At 37.7% G+C, this 24896-nt stretch overlaps 2 protein-coding genes and 1 long non-coding RNA gene across 3 annotated transcripts in view; 2 read left to right on the forward strand and 1 right to left on the reverse strand.

The window, feature by feature from the left end:
- Nucleotides 1-20246, forward strand: part of LOC112045358 (carboxylesterase 1C) — a 36417-nt gene extending 16171 nt beyond the window's left edge. Inside the window, exons 2-5 of the mRNA XM_024081508.2 lie at nucleotides 1740-1846; nucleotides 2249-3483; nucleotides 16407-16541; nucleotides 18955-20246. Coding sequence (XP_023937276.1) covers nucleotides 1740-1846; nucleotides 2249-3483; nucleotides 16407-16541; nucleotides 18955-19387 — 1910 coding nt within the window. The 3' untranslated portion in view covers nucleotides 19388-20246. The remainder of the gene's footprint in view (nucleotides 1-1739; nucleotides 1847-2248; nucleotides 3484-16406; nucleotides 16542-18954) is intronic.
- On the forward strand, nucleotides 629-1404 carry LOC128199139 (uncharacterized). Its single transcript, XR_008251816.1, has 2 exons — nucleotides 629-947; nucleotides 988-1404. It is a non-coding gene; the product is annotated as an uncharacterized LOC128199139 (long non-coding RNA).
- A 293-nt stretch (nucleotides 20247-20539) lies between the features above and the next one.
- The window catches only part of LOC112045359 (MOXD1 homolog 1), a 96289-nt gene continuing 91932 nt past the window's right edge, over nucleotides 20540-24896 (reverse strand). The window contains exon 13 of the mRNA XM_052887253.1: nucleotides 20540-24564. Within this exon, the coding sequence (XP_052743213.1) occupies nucleotides 24382-24564 (183 nt within the window). The 3' untranslated portion in view covers nucleotides 20540-24381. The remainder of the gene's footprint in view (nucleotides 24565-24896) is intronic.

The following is a 24896-nucleotide window of genomic DNA, read 5'->3' on the forward strand; positions in this document are numbered from 1 at the left end:
ATATTTACTCGAAGTTATAAGTAAAAGTGTTTTCCACATTTATCCTCCTGTCATCAAAAATGTTCAATTCATAATGAAATTTTCAACAATTGTAATCTAAAATATTATGACAATTTAATCAACTTCTTAAAGAAAATCGTTGGACGTCAAAAGTTTCTACCCACATTGATTACAATTTTAGAAACTTCAATATCTCACGATCGTCTTTCATCTTCAGCTGAAGAATTTAATTTGCAAAATCTATAGAAATTTTGTAATGTCTAAACGTTATTACCTACTTAATTCAATATCTCAATATTCAAAAAAAATGTAGTTTTTAATGATGAGATGAGCTTTCCTTCATCATCATCATTGACACCCCGCGTGATTTCTTCGGTCCATCTAGTGGGGGGTTGGCCAACACTGCGTTTTCCGGTGCGGGGTCGCCGTTCCAGCACCTTACTTCACACACTTAGAGAATTAAGAAAATTCTCAGGTATGCAGGTTTCGTCACGATGTTTTGCGTTCACCGTTTGAGACACGTGATATTTAATTTCATATTATGCACATAACATAAAAGTTGGAGGTGCATGCCCCGGACTGTCGAACTTACAACTGGTTATTATCTATACTATATATTCTTATAAATACATACAAGGCTCTGGCACATTCTGTGATTAGTTACTGCATAACCGTATGGGGAGGTGCAGCCAAAACCCATTTAATTGCCCTTGAAAGAGCTCAGAGATCATTGTTAAAAGTGATGTTCTTTAAACCTTTTCGATATCCCACTTTTTCACTACACTCCAGCTATAAATTACTCACAATTAGACAGACATATATATTTAACTGTATAAATAAAATTCACCAAAAGCTGCCGTTCCAACCACACAACACTTCAAAACGTAGAACTACTAAAGTTTGCCAATATACACGAAGCAGAACTAAATTTATAAGAAAGCAATATGGTTACCAATCTTCATTTCTCTATAACAAATTTAATAAAAGTCACAAAATTAATGCTTTGACTCATAATAAATTGAAACGGGTGGTAACTGATACCTTGCTGGCCCTAGACTATGAACAAACTGAACTTTTACTTAAAGATAACTTTTCTTAAATACGGACGCAATTATTTTAAATAAAACACAAACTGATAATACACACGCGCACACACACTCACACACACACACACACGCACACACACACACGCACGCACACACACACACACACACAAACACACACACACACGCACATACACACACACTAAATATATTATAATTTATAATTCTGTTATTTGTTAACTACGGTTGTTCTGTGTGGTGAATGAGCGGGGCACCCAGTAATACGGGTTTTCCACCTAGTACAGGGGCCCTTGCTACTTGTTTGTAAGACTTAGTTGACGAATAAAGATTTTTTCATTTTTTTCATTTTTTCATACTAATATAAAGCTGAAGAGTTTGTTTGTTTGTTTGATTGAACGCGCTAATCTCAGGAACTACTGGTCCGACTTGAAAAATTCTTTCACTATTAGATAGCCCATTTATCGAGGAAGGCTATAGGCTTTATATTATCCCCATATTTCTACGGGAACGGGAACCACGCGGGTGAAACCGCGCGGCGTCAGCTAGTAAGTAATATAAATGAATGAAACTGATTAAAGCATATAGAAATAAAAATTATGTACTACAATCTACTTGTTACTATTATAATCTAGTAGCAGGCATCATAATAAATCAATCTTTATTTAACTTTTACAGACTTCAAGGTCGAAGGTTACCCCGCTATGGTGTGGTTTCACGGCGGAGACTTCGTGAGAGGCAGCCCTAACAATATAAACCCCTTTCAACTAGTACTAAAGCAAAAGGTACCTACAAATATTACCTTAGAAAACTTTACGTACGATCGTAAAAATATTTTTTGAATTATGACATGAAAAAAATGGGATCACCCTTTAATACACTTCCAAACAAAAAAAATTCAAAATCGGTCCACAAATGACGGAAATAACTCTGGACATACATAAAAAAACCTACGTACAGCCGAACGTAGAACCTCCTCCTTTTTGGAAGTCGGTTAAAAATATTCGTCGATAGTCCGACTCGGGCGGCAATAGAATCTTCGACCTCTTGTTTGAATCCGACCGCCTCAATAGCTGTAAGTTATTGAGGCTTATATTCAATTATTATTGACTTATTTGTATTAATTTTAACTCCTATATTTTTATAGTTTACCAACTTATAATTTAATAAATTATTCATTTTTACAGGTAATATTTGTGTCTGTCGCCTACCGTTTGAATATATTCGGATTCTTCTCAACACTGGATAACGAAGCTCCGGGAAACTTTGGCTTGTTAGACCAAGTAGCATCTTTGGCTTGGGTCAAAAATAACATCGCAAATTTTGGGGGAGACCCCGACAACGTTTGCATATTTGGTCACGATGCCGGCGCAGTTAGCGTAGGCCTTCATTTGCTATCTCCATATTCATCAGGTCTCTTCCAAAAAGCTATCGCTATGAGTGGCAACGTCTTATCCCCTGAAACTGTGAACATTGCAAGAAAAGAAATGATAACCGTCGATAAAGTAGCAAGCGCTTTCAGTTGTTTTCGCAAACCGACATTTCAGTTACTGGATTGCCTGAGAAGAGTAAATTATCAAGCGTTATTAGATATCGGTGAGCCGTTAGCAACGTGGAAACCTATCGTTGATAGTGGATTTAGTAATATCACCCAACCCTTTATAACCGATCAGCCGAGGAAATTGTTCAGTGATGAAATATTTAGCCCAGTACCTGTTTTGACGGGTTACACTAACATGGAAGATGGCCTTCTTCTCGATAAAGGAGAGGATTCTGGCATCAGTCAAAGAGAGTTTGACATCATGCGCGAGGAAGTAATCCTATCCGATATTACTGTGGATAACAGTTCGTGTTTCACCAATCAGCATCATATACAGGACGCCGTCGAGTTCTTTTACAAACCGATACCTCCAACGACCAATGAAACAATTCTTCGAAAACAATTTTTGGACTTTTACACTGATAAAGTTTACGGGGCCACGACCTACCAATTAGCGAAGTTTATTAGCAAACACGCTCCAGTTTATCTGTACAGATTCGATTTGAAACCTTTCTCGGACGTAGCCAACGAGGATATACCGGATTGGATCGCAGTGCCACATAATTTCGACTTAATATTCACATTTGGCTTACCGTATTTAGCATTACCTGAAGACTTCAACAAATGGGACTACAGAGATAAGAGCATTTCGGAAATTATCATGAAAATGTGGACCAATTTTGCATGGTACTCCAATCCAACTAATTCGGGTGTTATTATTCAATGGGATACTTTTGAAATCGAAAGGCCCGGGTTTTTTATAATCGACAGACAGAATTTCACTATGAGCACGGCTGCGACTGTTAATTATAAAGCTTTTGAGTTCTGGACAGATTTTTATCCTAAAGTTTTAGAAATCGGCACAAAGTGTTGTAAAGAACCGCAGGACGATTCCGGCACCAATTCAATATTAGCTCAAAAGGTATTTCTAAATGTAGTGGCTTTACATTTAATTCTGTTTATTCTTTCATGAAAATCGAAATTAGTTGTCTGGATAAATTTCGAGCGTTATTTTTGTATAGTCTATTTAATAGAGTCGCAATTTATTTATGAAAAATTATTGTATTCAAACTTGGATCAAACCAAAGATATTTATTGATATACGAAACCCTTCTAATAAATTTTAATAAAACAATGTTGCATTATTATTAAATGAACAAAAGAACTTACCTTATTATGTAGTTCGATGAAGATCGTCCCATCTTCAGAGAAGAGATTTCAGGACATAGGCCTTTTGTAGGGACTTCCAAACATCACGACGAGCCACGTGATCCAATCACGACAACACCAACGAATCCCAGCGATTCGCTTGATGTCGTCAGTCCACCTGGTGGGAGGTCGGCCAACCCTGCGCTTACTAGTGCGGGGTCGCCATTCCAGCACTTTGGGACCCCAACGTCCATCGGCTCCGCAAACTATGTGCCGAAGATATTTAATAATGTTTATTTATACACGAATTGTTGTAATAGTAATTTCTTCGTAGGCCCAGTGTTACATCGTACCGGAACGCTTAAAGCGCTTTTTTATCTTCTACAAATTAGCCTACAATGTCGCCTGATGGTAAGTGATGATGCAATTTAAGATGGAAGCGGAGTAACTTGTTAGGAGGATGGAAATCCACACCCCTTTAGATTTCTACACGACATCGTACCGAAACGCTAAGTCGCTTGGTGTTTGCCGATAGGGTGGTAACTAGCCACGGCCGATTACCACTAGACCTGAACCATTTTAGAACTTAGGTGAAAACTACCAATTGCGCCAAAGACTTCAATAGCTCAACGGTAAGAGCGATCGGACTCATCACTGAGAGGTGGTGGTTCGAGCCTCGCCCCGTTGGTCTATTGTCGTACCAACTCCTAATACAGTCTTTCCCGACTAGTAGGAGGGGAACAGGAATATTGGTCATATTAAAACAAAATAAATCTTTAAAAAAAAAGATCGTCAAAAAGATGAATCAGAAACAAGATTTGTGAAATACTTGACATGTAAAATCAACGGTAATTTATTTAAAAAGTTTTCAAATGGCGAGTACAAATTTTCCTTTGTGGCCGTTATCGCTACGTTGACGTTCGAACAAGTAAGTTTTATGAGTAATGGCCCGCAATCACGAAACACTAGCGAAACAATAGACGTTTATTGATCAGTTGGGAGAAGGTCGATAAGTGAAACCTTTGGCTTTCTTTAGCTTTTAACTTTGAAAGAATGGGGATGATGACTACGAGTATGTTTTAATGAGACATTCGGGTAAATAATGTCAATATAAACCAATATTAATACATGAATAAAATTGAAAATTTTGAAAAGCCCCCAAATGTCATGAATTAACACTCGATCAAGTCGTCAATATTCTCTGTCAGTGCGCTTTCATTGAGACCCCACTCGAGTATATTTGCAGACATTCAGTTGGTTTTCCCCAATTTCAACCCCCACAACTTTGAAACGGATCAACTGATTTTATTCAAATATATCTAAGAACACTCACCAAAAAAAACTAAATTGAAATCGCTTCATCCGTTCGGGAGCTATGGTGCCACAGACAGACTGTCAGACAGACAGATAGACACGTCAAAGTTATAACATTCCTCTTTTTGCGTTGGTGGTTAAAAACAAAGATTGTCGGCATGTTTATAAAATAAATGCTATCAAAATCAACACTTGTAAAATATAGCAATTTTTGGAAGTCAGTTTTTCTTTCGTAAAAAGTTGTGAGATCTATGTATTACCAAATCGGTTACTTTATTCAGTCCGTAACTAAGGAATCTTCTGTCTTAAGTTATTACATAATTAGCTAACTTAACAACATATGAATATAGTGACCAGATCAATATTTAAAATATTTTATACTACTCGTAGCTGACACCGCGCGGTTTCACCCCCGTGGTAGCCTGTCCCGTACGAATACGGAGATAATATATTATAGCCTATAGCCTTCCTCAATAAATAGGCTATCTAACAGTGTAAGAATTTTTCAAATCAGACCAGTAGTTCCTGAGATTAGTGCGTTCAAGCAAACAAACGCTTTCTTCTTAAGCTTTATAATATTAGTTTAGATTTCAAATATTTTAGATCATACAATAAACAGATGGGTGAAGGTCGTCTATAATAAGAAACTTAGAATATTATTTTAACGTTATATCGTCCGTAATTTTTTTTATTTCTGATTTAAGTATATAGAAGAAAAAATTTAATATTGAAATGTAACCATACTAGGTTAGTAGTAAACAAAATGTATATTGGCTCGTATATATAAATACTCGTACATACGTTTGTACTATTACATGATACGTCGACGTAAAAGGGAGAAAAATGCTGGGAAATTCCTTACGAAATGACACTAACCGTCGATATCGAATGTGACAGCCCCTTTACATATAAATTTAATAAGACTCGTCCTTGAAGACAGATATTTTACTTATTTACACTAGTTGTGCTCCGCGGTTTCATACACGTAGATCATAGTACTGTGGAAGTGATGGGGTGAAAACTAGTTTATAACAAGCTAAAGGTACTATAGTCAATAGTCAATATTTATTTATTTCAATTATGGAATCGGAGGCAGAGGTCATATCCACTGGCCTAGCACAGCTACGGGTGATATGAGTAGTTAGTTACGATGAATCTGTCACCCATCAGAGATAAGTCTTCGAGTTGTTAACGCTCTCAGTTTTAGACAAGTGATAATCGTATCTCGTCATCAACCCATATTCGGCTCACTGCTGAGCTCGAGTCTCCTCTCAGAATGAGAGGGGTTAGGCCAATAGTCCACCACGCTGGCCCAATGCGGATTGACAGACTTCACACACGCAGAGTATTAAGATAATTCTCTGGTATGCAGGTTTCCTCACGATGTTTTCCTTCACCGATTGACACACGTGATATTTAATTTCTTAAAATGCACACAACTGAAAAGTTGGAGGTGCATGCCCCGAACCGGATTTGAACCCACACCCTCCGGAATCGGAGGCAGAGGTCATATCCACTGGGCTATCACGGCGATAATCGTAAACCGTATCCAAATTCGTCTACCTTAACGATGTAATTGCAAAAATTAAAAACACTCTTGACAAAAAAAAATGCATATAATTATAGCTTTTTAAATATAATAGTTAATATATATTTTCGTTTATTTCAATAAACTATATTTTATTTGAGCGTACTATATTTTTTATCTGAAAAATACTATATTTTTCTTAAGAAATGTTGGCAATCCTAAACACAACCGTTTCGCCTCCTCGTGGCGAGAAGGTATCCATGAGGATATCCCAACGTATAAAGAAGGTAATGTCTGGTGGCAGCCAACACCCGTGGCAAGTTACCTTACTGGCAAATCGCGAAGATTGTTTTAAAAATAAGTATTTACGAGTACATAGAAAATTAGTTCTTTTGTTTATTATGATTAAGAACGAGAATAGATTCACAAGGTGGAACTGTGTTTTATTATTCATCTGAGCGCAATTTAACTTTATATTTCCAATGTGTCAAAGTGAACAATTATTATCTATCATTTGTTTCTTAAGACTAATGAATTACATATGAGGGTATATATTTCTTAAGCCGCATTTCGTACTTTAAAGATTAAATGCAACATAACGCCAACCTAACAACGCCATCTATCGACAAATCGTTAAATACAACACCAAACGTATCGAGTTCTAACTCACGCTATTGAAGTTTTTAACTTTTCTTTACTATATATACAGCGAAATAAGTATGTTGGTCGGGATCATCTCCCTCGAGGTAAGCCAGTTGCCAAGCTGGTCTAAGTTGGCAAACATTCAGATGAGATCCTTACGGATCTATATAATATAAAGACTGTTTCAGTCATGCAAAAAACCTCCGAGGCGAGAGAGTGGAGCAGAAAATGCTAACTTGATCCCTTTTTGTATTATGCATAATTTATGCTAAATTGCATATGATTATGTGACGCCCCGCGGTTTCACCTGCGTAATTCCTGTTGGGGTGGGAATTTGGAGAAAAAATATAGCATATGACACTCGCATTTAATGTGGCTTTCTATTGTTATAAGAATTTTCAAAATTGGTTCGGTAGATCCAGAGGTTACTCCTACAAACTAACAAACATTCGTTATCAACCCATATTCGGCTCACTGCTGAGCTCGAGTCTCCTCTCAGAATGAGAGGGATTAGGCCTTAGTCCACCACGCTGGCCCAATGCGGATTGGCAGACTTCACACACGCAGAGAATTAAGAAAATTCTCTGGTATGCAGGTTTCCTCACGATGTTTTCCTTCACGGTTTGAAACACGTGATATATAATTTCTTAAAATGCACACAACTGAAAAGTTGGTGGTGCATGCCCGGGACCGGATTCGAACCCACACCCTCCGGAATCGGAGGCAGAGGTCATATCCACTGGGCTATCACGGCTTCAACAAACATTACCTCTCTATATTACTGAGTATTAACTTCTATACTAATCTAATTTTTGGATTGGCTGAACCGATTTTAATGGGAAGATACAAGAGGTTATTGAGCAACGCATAGTCTACTTTTTATCCAGGAATCCACACGATTTTAATGGGACTTTCACTGGTACATACAGACGAGGTTATTAAGCATCATATTATAGTGTGCACAGACGAGATTATTAAGCAACATATTATGTTATTTATAATTGTTGAACTTTTTATCCCGAATAAATCCATGATTCCTGCAGGAGTTGTGAAAAACTGAATTGCGAACGAAGTCGCGGGCGTCCGCTAATTATTGAATGAAGATAAAAAAGGTTATCTTGTTGAACCGTGGGTTAATGAAAGATGTTATTACTCATGGATATTTTATCTTTTCGCTAGACTGTCTCATTGGTAGGTATACTGGTTGCCATATGATAGAAAGAAGGAAATAAATAAACTGAATTTATTCAAATCTAAAAGTTACAGACTTACTACTACTCGTATCTCGAGTGGTCGTGGTTGCAGCGATGAGCGACGCCTTCTGTGCAATGCTCCTCCACTTTTGGCGGTTGGCTGCATTTTGAGTACACTCCGCCAAAGATGACTGTGTAGCAGCCTTAACTAAATCCGTCCAGCGGGTTGGAGATCGGCCTCTGGATCTTTTGCCTTGGACTTGCCCTTGCACTACCAACCGTTCTATAGAATCATGATTTCTGGAGATGTGGCCAAAGAACTTTAAGACCCGTAAAAGCACAGTCGACGAAAGCCTTTCTTTTTTCTTTTATCTTTTAGTTCATTGAGAATGGAAATGTTGGTTCTGAATGCTGAAAATACTACTACTAGGACTACCCTAATGACAGCTTGTCTGTCTGTAACCCTTAAAAAAGGATGTAGGTACAGCTCAGCATATGCCATGCACTACACAAAAGCATGACGTGACGCAAGTGTGACGTCACAGCTAATATAAAATATAAATAAATTTAAATGAACAAAATTTAAAAAAAATGCTAAATACCAGTGGCGAAGGTTGGAGTTTTGACGAAGGTCCCAAAAAATAATGATATACATACCGCTTGATACAAACTCCGGTTTCTCAAACATCTATACATATTCATTACAATAATGAATATGATATGTATCTATGGTTTTTTAGAAGGTAACCCGGCGGGAATCGATCTGTATGGACTCTTCGCCGCTGCTAAATGCAGATAACGAGGTTCCTGGGTTTGATCTAAGTTATAGAAGTTACTTATTTTTTAAATTCTTAGTGACAATGTCAATAAATTGAACGGGTCATTTCCCGATCATTGACATGAAAAAAAACGCAGTTATTTTGTTACTTTATCCTAATATCTGAAACTAGTACAAAATTCATACCGTTTTCATAGGTTAGGTACTCTTAACTTGACGAATATTTGAAAATTCCAATTTTCAGAATCGAAATGGATAAACAATAACCTTTTTTCTCATTAGGTAGACGTACTCATGTAATAACAGCTGTGATAGCCCAGTGGATATGACCTCTGCTTCCGATTCCGGAGGGTGTGGGTTCGAATCCGGTCCGGGTTTTTCTTAAAATGCACACAACTTTTCAGTTGTGTGCATTTTAAGAAATTAAATATCACGTGTCTCAATCGGTGAAGGAAAAACATCGTGAGGAAACCTGCATACGAGAGAATTATCTCAATTCTCTGCGTGTGTGAAGTCTGCCAATCCGCATTGGGCCAGCGTGGTGGACTATTGGCCTAACCCCTCTCATTCTGAGAGGAGACTCGAGCTCAGCAGTGAGCCGACTATGGGTTGATGACTATACTCATGTAATAGTAATTCCTCTTTACTTTACAATAAGTTGCAGAACACAATGCGCACATTTTTTGTCTCGGAACAAGACAAGCGCGGATGGGCTTAACTTGAAAATGTTTACTAATAAAACGTATAAGTTGAGAATTTTTACTAAGAACACCTCAAAAGAGAGAAAAGTTCAGTATCAATCGATCAGTGTACACCCTTTCTTTTTAAGGGTTACAGACAGACATGCTGTCATAAAGATAAGGTATTTATTGACTGTCTGTAACTTTTAGATATGAATAAATTTATTTTCTTTCTTTCTTTCTTCTTTCAGTATAGATCAAGATCTGAAGCTACTGTGTCTAACCAAAGGGCCAATGAGATAAACACTAAAAAAGACACCCTCATTCGTTTCTGAGATTGTCACTTTAACCTGATGAACTATTAAGGAAACAATTACAGAAAAAAATCAAGAACAGGGCTTACAGTTTCGGTTTTTTTCTATTTTATAATTTGTCAATAAATTAAAAAAAAAACTAAATTATAAAAAAAAAATATAATAAGTTACGAATTACGATAACTTTTATTGAGCCTCGTTCTAAATTAGGTTTAAAATCTGGACTAAGGTATTAAGGTGAATGCTTGGGTATTGCCCGTCTTCAAAACAAACACGTATAGTCCCAATACCGCTTTGAGGAAACGGTTGTTTTTGCGTGTGTTGTTTTTGCTTTATATTCACACACTTACTTATTACTTATATCGGATAACCACTAACCAGTAACCACGAACCAGTCACTTGTGATATCTGTGAGCCGTTGGTTGTGTTTTGTGTTCCTTGGAGAACATAACAGTGAGTGTTATCTTCATTTTGTTATTATTAAAACGGCCTGTAATAAATTAGAAATATCGCCCGAGATACGAATAATTAAATAAACAAATTGCACGCACTACCTTATCTATTATTGTTTTTACTGAGCAAAATATAAAACTTTGTATTTTAATAGCATATTTAATTGATTTTTAACTGTTAATTTTACTGTTAAAGGCTCGAAGAGATACCGTTGGAAAGTACATGCCTTTATTTTTAAAGGATAAAAATCAAAACCAAAAGCTTAGTACAGTTCGATGCCCCCAATAAAAATGGTCCAATACGTTTCGTTGCGGTTCATTTCTTGTACCCAAAGATTTTATATCAGAGACTAACCGACGCCCGCGACGTCGTCCACGTGAAACTCGATGTAAACTTTCAACTATCCTACCCGTACCCCTACCCTACTCCTACCTACCCCTACCCTACTTTTCTGGTTGATTTTTTACACCCTGTGTCCGAAAAACCTAAATATCTTACGGAACCCTATTTTTTTCCAAAATAAAATTTAGCTTATGTTACTTGTGGATAATGTAGCTTTCGAATAGTCAAAGAATTTTTAAAATCAGCCCAGTAGTTTTTGAGCTTCTTCATTACAATCAAACAAACATACAAACAAAGTTTTCCTCTTTATAATATTAGTATAGATTTGCACTAGCGCGTCAAAACTGAGGCGAACAAAAGTAAATAATAATTAATTTCATTGAGTAGCATAGTAAACAACAAAAGTTATTTACACAAATAATACCCAAATTTACATACACAATGTCGAATTTTACCTATTTTTAGGAATTTTAAGAACTGTAGATATATACATAGGTAAATAAGCAATGGACTTAAACACAGAGTTGTTCATGTGTGCGCTCAGTGGATTAGCTAAATTCGGCTCACTTTTTGCGGTGAGTTTGTAGGCACGTAACATGTCTATGGTGTAAAATGTCGTTGCTTATACCTACTTACGCATAAGTACTTAATACATCTATACTTACAATAAATCTGTAGAGAGGTCAAATCTGTACATGAAATATTTCCAAAATAACTATCAGGGGGTGATTAGTGACCGATACTGATGCCAAAAATGCAATTAGTAAAATTTTTGTCTGTCTGTCTTTCTGTCTGTCTGTATGGTAGGGTAGTAGTAGGGTTTCACGTGGACGAAGTCGCGAGTAACTTCAAAATTAGACGTTCTTTTTAATATCTTAGCTCATATCTTAACTTATATTATAAGTGCACAATAAGTACTAACTGGAAAATTGTGCCTATGTACCTACTTACATTGTTAGAGATAGATATAAAAGATGGTTTCCCGAAAGATATGTAGGCACCTATAGATGAAATTTCTTTTAGTAGTTTCAGAGTTAACTGTAAATAAGTTAGACACATACATTTCATATATACCTACTTAGTTATTTCATTGTAATCTTTAATCCTCTTTTATCATTTTGTAATTTACCCAATTATTTCCTCATAAATTTTTAAAAACTAAGTTTTCCACATAGCGACTTGGTTTCTATAGTTTTATTATAGGTATGTAAATACATTAAGAGTACCTAGTTATGCTAAGATTGTTCTTAATGCTTGTATCTCTAGCCATTAATTAGCTCGCATGATAATAAAGAATTTTAATTATATTATATTTTATGTAGACAAGACCTATTTGAAGGTCTTTATTTTCCTGTTCGGTCGTAAATAACCGGTCCCCAAGCCTAGTCCGAGGTCAATGTCGTTTTTTCAAAGACGACACAACCCAACGCTTTTATCCAAAAACTTAGTAATGGGATTTTTTTAATAGTATAGGCTTGCGCTTGACTACAATCATGCCTGATGAAAAGCAATGATGAGATCTAAGATGAATCGCGCTTGCCTAGCAGTTGCCTATTGACGCTTGCCTTGAAGGTGCTCAAATAGGCTAGTTTACATTTTTTTAAATGGTCTTAAATAGTTCATTATCGTTCTACTAGATTGATTTTATTTTTAAATTTTTTGAGACCTCACATAAAAATTTTAGTTTTTAAATATGTTTTTGACAATACGAGCCAAAACGCCTGTCGGCCATGATGGTCTATATATCATCTGTTTCATGACGTCACTATAACAAATCCCTTTTAAACGGAGCGTTTGACAAAAATATTAGTTAACAATTAGTGTGACGTTTAGTACATCAAGTAACATTATGACGTCACAAAATGGACGACAGCGTTTGGAAAATTTAAAAAATTACATGATTTTTAATTTCTAATAATCCCTAATTTTTATTAATTAATCTTCTTTCTACTATATAAAAATAAGTCTGGTTTTCCTTCCTGACGCTATAACTCCAGAACGCACGAACCAATTTCCATGGTTTTGCATTCGTTGGAAAGGTCTCGGGCTTCGTGAGGTTTATAGCAAAGAAAATTTAACAAAAATTTCAACGGGTAGGGGTAGGGTAGGATTAGGGTAGGGTAGGGGTAGGGTAGGGGTAGGGTAGGGGTAGGGTAGGGGTAGGGTAGGGGTAGGGTAGGGGTAGGGTAGGGGTAGGGTAGGGGTAGGGTAGGGGTAGGGTAGGGGTAGGGTAGGGGTAGGGTAGGGGTAGGGTAGGGGTAGGGTAGGGGTAGGGTAGGGGTAGGGTAGGGGTAGGGTAGGGGTAGGGTAGGGGTAGGGTAGGGGTAGGGTAGGGGTAGGGTAGGGGTAGGGTAGGGGTAGGGTAGGGGTAGGGTAGGGGTAGGGTAGGGGTAGGGTAGGGGTAGGGTAGGGGTAGGGTAGGGGTAGGGTAGGGGTAGGGTAGGGGTAGGGTAGGGGTAGGGTAGGGGTAGGGTAGGGGTAGGGTAGGGGTAGGGTAGGGGTAGGGTAGGGGTAGGGTAGGGGTAGGGTAGGGGTAGGGTAGGGGTAGGGTAGGGGTAGGGTAGGGGTAGGGTAGGGGTAGGGTAGGGGTAGGGTAGGGGTAGGGTAGGGGTAGGGTAGGGGTAGGGTAGGGGTAGGGTAGGGGTAGGGTAGGGGTAGGGTAGGGGTAGGGTAGGGGTAGGGTAGGGGTAGGGTAGGGGTAGGGTAGGGGTAGGGTAGGGGTAGGGTAGGGGTAGGGTAGGGGTAGGGTAGGGGTAGGGTAGGGGTAGGGTAGGGGTAGGGTAGGGGTAGGGTAGGGGTAGGGTAGGGGTAGGGTAGGGGTAGGGTAGGGGTAGGGTAGGGGTAGGGTAGGGGTAGGGTAGGGGTAGGGTAGGGGTAGGGTAGGGGTAGGGTAGGGGTAGGGTAGGGGTAGGGTAGGGGTAGGGTAGGGGTAGGGTAGGGGTAGGGTAGGGGTAGGGTAGGGGTAGGGTAGGGGTAGGGTAGGGGTAGGGTAGGGGTAGGGTAGGGGTAGGGTAGGGGTAGGGTAGGGGTAGGGTAGGGGTAGGGTAGGGGTAGGGTAGGGGTAGGGTAGGGGTAGGGTAGGGGTAGGGTAGGGGTAGGGTAGGGGTAGGGTAGGGGTAGGGTAGGGGTAGGGTAGGGGTAGGGTAGGGGTAGGGTAGGGGTAGGGTAGGGGTAGGGTAGGGGTAGGGTAGGGGTAGGGTAGGGGTAGGGTAGGGGTAGGGTAGGGGTAGGGTAGGGGTAGGGTAGGGGTAGGGTAGGGGTAGGGTAGGGGTAGGGTAGGGGTAGGGTAGGGGTAGGGTAGGGGTAGGGTAGGGGTAGGGTAGGGGTAGGGTAGGAGTAAGGTAGGGGTAGGGTAGAGGTAGTTGAAAGTTTACATTGAGTTTCACGTGGACGAAGTCGCGGGCGTCCGCTAGTATCTATATATTTCGGACCCTTGTTCTACACGAAATTAATATTATTATATTAAATTTGATATGAGTCAACTACCCTATTGACTTCCATAACTACTTACCCATGCTAGGAGCATTGGCAGATAAACTTTCAGTCTTCATAAAATGAGGCATGTCTGACTATGACATGCTCTCGGTCTAGTAAGTATAACCCGTGCGCATTAACTGACACCTTTTTTATTATTCATTACCAGTTAGCCCTTTGTCAATCTCACTTGATGGTAAGTGATGATGCAATCTAAGATGGAAGCGGGCTAACTTGTTAGGAGAAGGATGAAAATTCACACTCCTTTCGGTTTCTACACGGCATCGTACCGGAACGCTAAATCGCTTTGCGGTACGTCTTTGCCGTTAGGGTGGTAACTAGCCACGGCTGAAGCCTCCCACCAGCAAACACCTGGGTACCAAACTCATCCATACAAACATCATTCGAGCCGGGTGTCAAGTTAATCTGCACGTGCTATATAAATGAATCCAATTTACGATATCCACAATTCGTGGAAGGTAAAGACCTACGGAGACATTTTATCTAAGTAAGTTATTCTAGAACGTGAAAGTTTTAAAAGAGCTTTTTTCGAAATTCGTGTAATAGGTAGGTATATCCTACTTAATAATATTATAAAGCTGAACAGTTTGTTTGATTGAACGCGCTATTCTCAGGAACTACTGGTCCGATTTCAAAAATTATTTCAGTGTTAGATAGCCCATTTATCAAGGAAGGCTATAGGCTATACATTATCCCCATATTCCTACGGGAACAGGAACCACGCGGGTGAAACCGCGCGTCGTCAGCTAGTACCTTATAAGAAGGTACCTGAAGCATACATTTTCTAAAAGAAATGGAATTCGAACACTGAATAACTAAACGTGTTTATTTATTTCAATTACGCTAGCTTTTAATTCCTGCATTTCAACTTCTTTGAAGGTTTTCATTCAAAGTTAAAATTTCTTGAATAATGAATGCCTCTTTTTAACATACATTACGAACGAGTTCGTAGATTGTAAAAAGCGTAATTATTTAGATTTACATACCTACTTCATTAAAAAATTCTCATAATGATTATTCACAAGAAGCATGTGTTTAAATAGGAAAATACCAACTTACTGTTGTTTACTTACTTGGTTTTATTTTATGAGAAAAGGTATAATACGCCGTATTATGTGTGCATATATATGATATATGTGTGTAAGTCGGATGCAATCTTTGTGACGTTTCCGAACACCACATTTTAGAGTGTAGCGACGTACGCTAAAAGCGACACTATACATATATATGTTACCGTCAAGTTGTAAAATACGTTAGTTATAATCTCACTCGCGGCAATTTACTGAAAAAAGTCTTTGAACAGTGCGTGTTGCCAGTGATGACCTATGGTTCCGAGACTTGGTCGCTAATTATGGGCCTCATAAGAAGACTGAGAGTCACACAGCGGGTGATAGAACGAGCTATGTTAGGAGTATCTCTGCGTGATCGAATCAGAAATGAGGAGATCCGCAGAAGAACCAAAGTCACTGACATAGATCAACGAGTTACGAAGCTGAAGTGGCAATGGGCGGGGCTCATAGTTCGAAGAGCCGATGGACGTTAGCGTCCCAAAGTGCTAGAATGGCAACCCCGCACTAGAAAACGAAGTGTTGGTCGACCCCCCACCAGGTGGACTGACGACATCAAACGAGTCGCAGGGATTCGCTGGATGCAGTGGCTCAGTATCGTGATGTTTGGAAGTCCCTACAAAAGGTCTATTTCCTGCAGTGGACGTCCATCGGCTGATATGATGAAATTGCCGGGTGGTTAGGATAGGGCAAGGCCGGGGATGGGCATCCCCTTTTAAAGTGCCGGACAACCACGAGAATGCATTTAACATTTTTGCATGTAATTGTACCGTAGCCGAGGTCTATACTTATATTTATATAGGCTACTTCTGTAATGTTGTGTTAATTTTTATCTGATTACTTTTCAGAACATGGCATTTAAACAACTAATGTTGGTGTTGATGGTACCCGCGTGGCTGGTGGCGGGTCAACGACCTTCATTCGCCGGCTCCAGACCCATTGGATATCCCGAAGTAGCGTCACCTTCTGATGCGCTGGGAAACCGGTTAGAATACCTTGTGTACCTTTAAGTAGCTCCATGGGCATGCAGCATGGGCTATCAGCCCAGTGGATAAGACCTCTGCCTCTGATTCCGGAGGGTGCGGGTTCGAACCCGGTCCGGGGCATGCATCTCCAACTTTTCAGTTGTGTGCCTTTTAAGCAATTAAATATCACGTGTCTCAATCAGTGAAGGAAACATCGTGAGGAAACCTGCATACCAGAGAATTATCTTAATTCTCTGCGTGTGTGAAGTCTGCCAATCCGCATTGGGCCAGCGTGGTGGACTATTGGCCTAAGCCCTCTCATTCTGAGAGGAGACTCAAGCTCAGCAGTGAGCCGAATATGGGTTGATGACGACGAAGTTTAAGTACATGGTCTGTCTACCTTCTCGCCACGGGAGGCAAGAAGAAATTGAACTTCAACCGACTGAAACCCCACGGTGTTCTGACCCGTCGCCTGATGACTGGGCCACGGGAATGATGCCTAAGCTACAACAACCAAGTCAGCAGTACCCGTACATCTCTCCTGTAATGTTTTTAAGCGCATCAGGAATACTAAAAGCGTCGAAGGGCCTCGTTAAGAAAGCAAATGGCGACCGGGAGTGATAGACCTGTCGACCTGTTCCAATGTGAATTGGCGAGAGGAGACGTCTTTAGAGAGTCGTTCCATCCATCTCTTCTGCTTCTGCCTGCGGACCCCATCAGGCGATGCTTCTCTGCTCGTCCAAACCCCCAGTGACGCCAACCGATGAAGAAAAACCAAAGTCACCGACAGCTCAACGAGTTGCGAAGCTGAAGTGGCAATGGGTGATGTTGACATTGATAGGGTCCCAAGGTCGCTGGAACCCCAGCACTAGTAAGAAAGCGTAGTGTTGGTCGACCCCTCAACAGGTGGATTGACGATATCACAAGCCACAGGGATTCGCTGGATGCTGGCTCAGTATCGTGGTGTTTGGAGTACAAAAGGCCTATGTCCTGCAGTGGATGTCCATTGGCTGATATGATGCAAGATACGGTCTCCACTCACTCGCAAGGCTAGTGAAATGTACGGCGTACGGCAAGAACGCCGTAATGATGATTAGTACCAGACGATTGCCTCCTAGTAGCACATCCGCGGATTCTGAACATTTTTAGCGCGACCCAGAACATCGTGATCTGACTAATACCAACCACTGAAACAAGGAGGATGTCTAACTTTTTCTACATGACTTACTTTAATGCTTTCTGAGGCGTAGTCATTACGCAATTCTAGGTTCAATCCTCAGCACAAGTATTTTAGGATTCTACTCTAATAGACTTTAAATTAAAAACATGACAATTCACAAATAACATTATTGCGTTCATTAAAGCGTTCTTTTCCTTTTGTTATAACAAAGGTTACCGTTTTTCGTACACTTTTTGCTACAACGTTTGAGATGTCTTGCTTGATACCTTGATACCCACGACTAGGTATCGCGGTTTTGTTGCAAACTTAATGATTAAGTGTAGATAAAAACATATTAAGAGCTTGATACTAAAAGCTTTTTCGAATGGTTGCCGCGAAGGTAACTTGTGTGGCGACTTGGGAAATAGTTTCTCATATTAAACAAAGGAAAATATTAAAAGAAAAACGTCTTATATTTAGACAATAGAGGATCTGAATCTTTGAAACTTTCCAAGGTGACCACGGACCACATTTCTTAGTTGCCTATCGCACTTTACCTTCTCATATTATTACATAAGGGAAAAAGTCCAGGATCCGAGGAGCATTGTTACAATTGACTACTATCAAGTTAATTTTCCGTGAGTAGCTTCATCTTGATGAGACACTCAACAATTCTTGATTCTGGTAGCTCACAGGGTTACTAGGTAGGTCATAATAACTTCTGAGCGTAGCTGCACATCTCGATATGCGACCTATGTTTTGTGTTGTGTATGTAATTGTGAGACCTATAGAATTTTAGCTGAAAAGCACTCAACTGTCATACACACCTTTACAAAGCATGTTGTGTCAAGCGCACTTACCTAGTTACGGTAGGCAGGTACTAGAATTTAGTACTATCAATGGAATTAATTTAAAATGTTTTATTGTAATTTCAGTTTTTATCCAAATCAGATTGGTTACATATGTAAAAAATTTGTTAAATTAAATTAGAGAGCGGAAGAGGAGGCAGAATGGCGGTTTCGGAAATGTTGCCACAATTAAAAAACAAAGTTAAAAATAGGGAAAATTGATAGATCATATGATCGCTTGATTGTAGGTAGACAATAAAAACATTGAATCTTTCATCATATAAAACCTCAAAAAACTAAAAATCCAAACTTTATTTTCTTAATTCTTCAATTCAAGTCCTATAAAAATCATAATTTGTGCAGTTAAGTTTTCAGTTAGTAAGATTATTTCTGAATACCAATTTCAGCTTTTTATCTCGATTGCAGTTTCGGAGACGACTCACCACTGCCAGTAGAAGCCAAAGGCGACCGTGCGCTTGTGGAGCGTCTCAGCAAGCTGCCAATCGACAAGCAACCCTTCTGGTTCATCAACTGGAAGGCTATAGAGGAGAACAGGAAGAATCCCCAAACATACCCACAAAGAGAAAACTCCTTCACTAACCAAGGGAACTCTGGTCAGCCTCAATCGACGAACTTTCAAACTAACCCCCCAAATACTCAATCAAATTCTGGCGCAAACTCTGGCTTAACCTCTAAGTTTGGTGAAACTAATAACGGGGCGAATGTCAACTTTGCGTCAAACCCTGCTGGGAATTTCGCTAGCACTACAAACGGTTATCAACCATACCAAGGCTATAATAACCACCAAACACGAGGTTACTTCTCTTCCGATAATAATAACGGATGGCAGTGGCATTAATAACTCAAGACACATTTAGACTTAGACATTTTGTGAAAGGATATGTTTTCTTTTGTAATAGCGATCAATATACTCAATGCATGCGCCATAATTATTTAGTCATATATTGTTTTTGTCATAATTAGGACCTTTTATATAGAAACCAATTTAGCGAGCAATGGGGATGATGACTAGGTTTGAATATATTGATTTTTATGATACATTCGGGTAAATAGTGTCAATGTTAACTAATTTATACATAAAAAGCAAAGATTGTTTGGATATTTGCAAAATAAATGAAATTATAAAATTTCATGATCTATTAAAAATCTTTTATCGTAATTAGATGAAAATTCATACAGTTTTAGCTTCCTTACAATAAATGTGACATTTTTTAATATATGAACTATAAACATAAACGCACAAATAACAAAGATATTAGCAAAAGTTTGAACGCTCATACAAATCTAACGATCATTACATTACCTACGACGTCATTAGTTCGTGCCATTTTGTATGGGGCGTTTTTCAGGGATCCGCGGCAGCGCCGCAAATCTGACCCTTTAAATCCCTGTAGCTCCGAAAGTAATGATCGCAGATACCCTGTTCCTTTTACAAAATTGCTTTACTATTAGCATACTCTTAATTAAATACAATTTAAAAAACAGTCATCATCCCTATTGACCGCACGTGACGTTATTTTATATGTCCCTCTCGAACAGTATAATATTATTCTGGATGAAAGAAATTCTGAGTTCTCCTGACAACGTGTTCGTAAAATTTATGATGATAGGTTGAGTGACAAATAAGCTTACTCTAGAATCTATGAAAGTTTTTTTATATACGTTTTTTTATATTTTTATTAAAATATTTAATAAGAGCTTTTGTTTTATTCTCTAGCGGTTTTACTCGCATACATTCCGTTCCCGTTTGAAGACGTTTGTATCCCTGTCTAAAAAAAATTTCAAATTTCAGAGACTATCCAATGCACACAAACAAACAAACATATCTTTCCTCTTTATAATATTATTATGGATTATACCTATTACTTAAATATCTGAAAAAAATTATATACATGGCAACATTCATTATTTTAAGTAATGTAAAAAAATCAATGCATAGAAATCACTTTGATTTTAAACATATGCAGGGCACTGAAGTAAATAAAACAAATTTTCAAGGTAATAAAACACATTATATTGACTTTTAAATAAATTAACCTTAATTAATACTAAGCGTATTCTTACAGCTAGACCTTAGGGAGGTATAAATTAAAAATAGCAAAATGCATTAATTACATCTAACAGAATGACTCGGGAATCAAAACTTACACCTAATTCTGCAACCCCGGACCCTATATATATAGGCGTAACTATATAGCGACCAGAAAAACCAGAAGACCAGACCATAGTAGAGAGCTAGATCCAATTAGCGCTAACTTAGCTCCTAAAGGTCAGCGTTGACGGACGGTATGGCAGCAAACCGACTAAGGCGTCATTCGCACGAGAGTTAAAAAAGCGCTGCGGTAAAATCCAGAGTTGGCGAGCGTAGCGTATAGTATGAAGTTAAAAGAAGGTCTATTTTATTTATTCATTTAAGTCACATGTAACTATTTGTCTAATTTAGTACAGCCGAAGTCAAAATTTAAAAATGCACAGTACTGGCCCGCACAAAATGTGCATTAAAATATATAATAAATTACCGCAAAGCATGAAGCAAAACGAAAACATTTGTGACTTTTTAACAACAATAAAAAACTTTTTGCTTGAAAAAGTATATTATAAAATAAATGACTTTTTGACCGAAAAACAATAAATTCACCTCTCTACTTACGTTAAGTTAAGTTAAGTTAATTTACTTATACTTTGTAGTTACAACACCCTCTCAGGGTTCCATTTGTAATAATTATGACATTTTATCTATGACTTAATTTAAATAAATAAATTTCCAAGTTCCAACGCACAAAATTGAACACGCAATAGAGCTCTATAAAAAACGTCGTGTTTTAAAAACGCTGTCGTGTAAACATATTCTTAAGAATGCATTTGTTCAAATATAGTATGAAGTTAAATGAAGGTCTATTTGCAACGCCCAAAATTGAAATTCAACACCGCTCGAAAAAAAGCGTCGAATTTTAAAAACGCTGTCGTGTGATCATATACCTACTTAGGAATGCATTTGTTGAACGCATAATTAACTTCCGTTAAAAAAACTCTCGTGCGAATGATGCCTTAGTAAGAATATAAATTCAACTTGAAAATTGTTTTTGCATAATTAATACTGTCCATAAAAGTTTGTAATAATAATAGTTTGTCTACCAACTTTGGGTGAAATTGTAGGATGTACAAAATAGTATTCGACAGTAAATATTTGACAGAAACCGCTTGTTGGTGTTTACCTTTGACAATAAAGATAGGTGTTTACGTTATTATCTCAAACTGGCTGACGCCGCGTGGTTCCCGTTCCCGTAGGAATGCGGAGATAATATAGCCTGTAGCCTTCCTCGATAAATGGGCTATCTAACACTGAAATAATTTTTCAAATTGGACCAGTAGTTCCTGAGATTAGCGCGTTCAAGCAAATAAACAAACTCTTCAGCTTTATAATATTAGTATAGACGTCACTTATAAACTAGAGGTCACTTATCAAGTTATCACTACTATTCCGTCCGTTGACGCTGACCTTAACTGTGAAGAGTATCTCTAATACGCTATAATATGTTTCATAACAATCTGTCTGTGTTAATCAGAAAATGGTTTATATAAATCTGAATAAAAACTTAATCATCAAAATATTTTTTTTTTCTGAATATACATTTTTTCTTTCTAATGAAATGAAGTTAATTCAAAAACCTTAAAAAATGGTAAATAAAAAAAGAAACACTTTACGTATTACTTTATCTGGAATCATTTTTTTAAATGCAATTAAAGTGTTTTTCAGATAGCATGGGTACGGGGACAGCTGCCTTATGACGTTCATAATACGTACCGTTATCGTGAATCGCGGCAAACTTTCCAGTGTAAAACTGTCATCGTAGCCATGCTATATGAACAACACTATAATCAATGATAATAATAATTATTATTATATCGAATTATTGTTGTTTTTATGTTTAGGTACTTAGGAAATCCATAGATTAATACATAGTAAATTATTATATGAATTAGGAAGATAAATGGCAGTTTATATATTATTATATCATATGAATCGCTATAGTTACCCTTACGTACACCATAAGTTACTGAAAAACTATAAAAATTCTATCAAAATACCATAATCGTTGCAAAAATAGGTTCACTAAGGAGCTTATTTAGCACAGCCCTAGTTTGAATGTATATCTTACAATTTATATATACAGAGTAAAAAGGGTTGTTCGTGTCTCATATGAATAATATCGATACTTAAATAATAATATAATACATTAAATTATTTAATTATTTATTGGTTATCATTTTTAATGAACCAAAATCAGAATAATGACTGAATTATGTTTTTCAAGTATTTTTATACTGAAAAAAAAAAAATCTTATTGTTTTGCCTCTCACTGGTTTAAAAAAAAAGCAACTTTCAAATCAACCTAAAAAGTTGTAAGGAACTTCTTCAATACAAAACGTCTAAAACGTTGTTTTCGTTGGAAATTATACGTTACACGATTAAAAAATAAACAAACACTAAAGGAATTGTATCCTTAAAATAGTTACAAAAATTATAAAGTACATTAATACCATACTTTTGGTATCGTTCATCACTTATTGTAGTTGCAATACATTCAGTTTTTAAAAGTCCAACTTCCAAGAACAACTTAAGAGAAACATATTGTCCTATGTAAAATGTCAAACGCGACAAACGCGATGCAGTTTGAACGGAATGTCCTGCGACGAACGCGATGAAATTCGACGCGTGCACACGTCGCCTTCTGACGGGCGTTGTTTGACAGCGTTCGTCGCGTCGGCAGTTTGACAAATCGCGCGACATGTTTGCGTACGATACAAGAAAAGCAATGTAAGAGCGTTTATGTACTATTTACGACCAAAATGAAAAAAAATAATAGATTTAAATTTCACAAAAATGCAAAATAAGCCATTTTGTAGCACTGTTTCGAATGACGTTTTCACAAAACTGACTTAGACTGAGTACACAAATGCTCCAACAATACTCGATTGATACTTTGTGTTTACACAGGTATATAGGTGATATAGTACCTATATACTGACGGACACATCACGCGGATTGATCAATTATGTTGAAATTAAATGAGCAAAAACTCACTAAGTACAAAGATCACACATTCACCCATATATCAAAATTCAATGTATACAAAATTAAAAGCAACCTTTTTGTTTTCACTTATCAATTATTAGATGATTTTTTATAGGCATGTTATTTCAATTTTAATACTGGATCTCTAAAGTGTTATTTATAATACTGTACTGTGTACACACACATAAAAAATTGTATATGCTAATATGACTTTATGAAAAAAAACCCTTGAGTCAATACCGAATGACTAAGTTATCGATATACTTTTTCGTTACCCACACTATTTTTTATTAACTGGTGTGTATTATTAATTATACTACTGTAGAAATCGAAATACCATATTGTCATCTGAAAAGTGTTCCGAGAACAATAATCATCATCCCACTTCTGAAAGAGGTACACAAAATATTCTCATAAAATAATTGCCCATAAAAAATCACCTTTGCATTGACCTGGATTAAATAAAAATATAACAAAAAATGATATCTTTTCGTAGAAAAGAAACACATCGCAAAATCACAACACAAAACGTAGCAAATACGAGTACGTACATACTTAAATAAAACAAATAACTTTCTTCACTAAAGAAAGAGTATGTCGAAACGTAAATCATATATCTAAAAAAAGTCTATTGTTACACAAAAAGTGTACATGAAAAATTCAAAATAACAGAATAACCTCTGGCAATAATAAAAATTTCAAAAATAAAAACAACAGTATCATTGGTTCCGGTTCCTTTTTATACGGTATTTTTTTTACCGCAAGACAATGATCGGTATGCATACAGCCAAGATGGCTGCCGCGAGGGTATTCCTTGACGCTGTGCCGCCAGTGGTCGTCATTGAGGGTAGCCTAACACTTTTGTAGTTGCAAGACTTCTCTGATGCTTCGTTTCGCGTTATTTCGGTGAAGTTCGGGTAATTCTGTATCTGGATGGGCTGGAAAAGAAATTACTGTTTTGAGAATTATGCACAGGACTAACTAAATTATATAAAGGCTGGCTACATACACAGTACAACAGACGATGGATTTTAGCAAAAGTTTACAAACTAGTATCCTCGAGAAAAAAAACGCATACAAGGTAGACTATTAAGAAGGTGGAGTGGCAAAATAGTCAGAGTTGTCGGAAAACATGGCCACGAACAGCCAGGAACAGAGTACAATGCCTACAATTGGAGGAGACTTTTACTGCTAAAAGTCCTTACAAACTATCATAAAATAAATTTAACCTGGGACCTAACCCATTAACTAAGATGTCCTCTTGCAAAAG

This window comes from Bicyclus anynana, chromosome 19 (genome assembly GCF_947172395.1).
Source record: "Bicyclus anynana chromosome 19, ilBicAnyn1.1, whole genome shotgun sequence".
NCBI classification, from domain to species: Eukaryota; Metazoa; Arthropoda; class Insecta; order Lepidoptera; family Nymphalidae; genus Bicyclus; species Bicyclus anynana.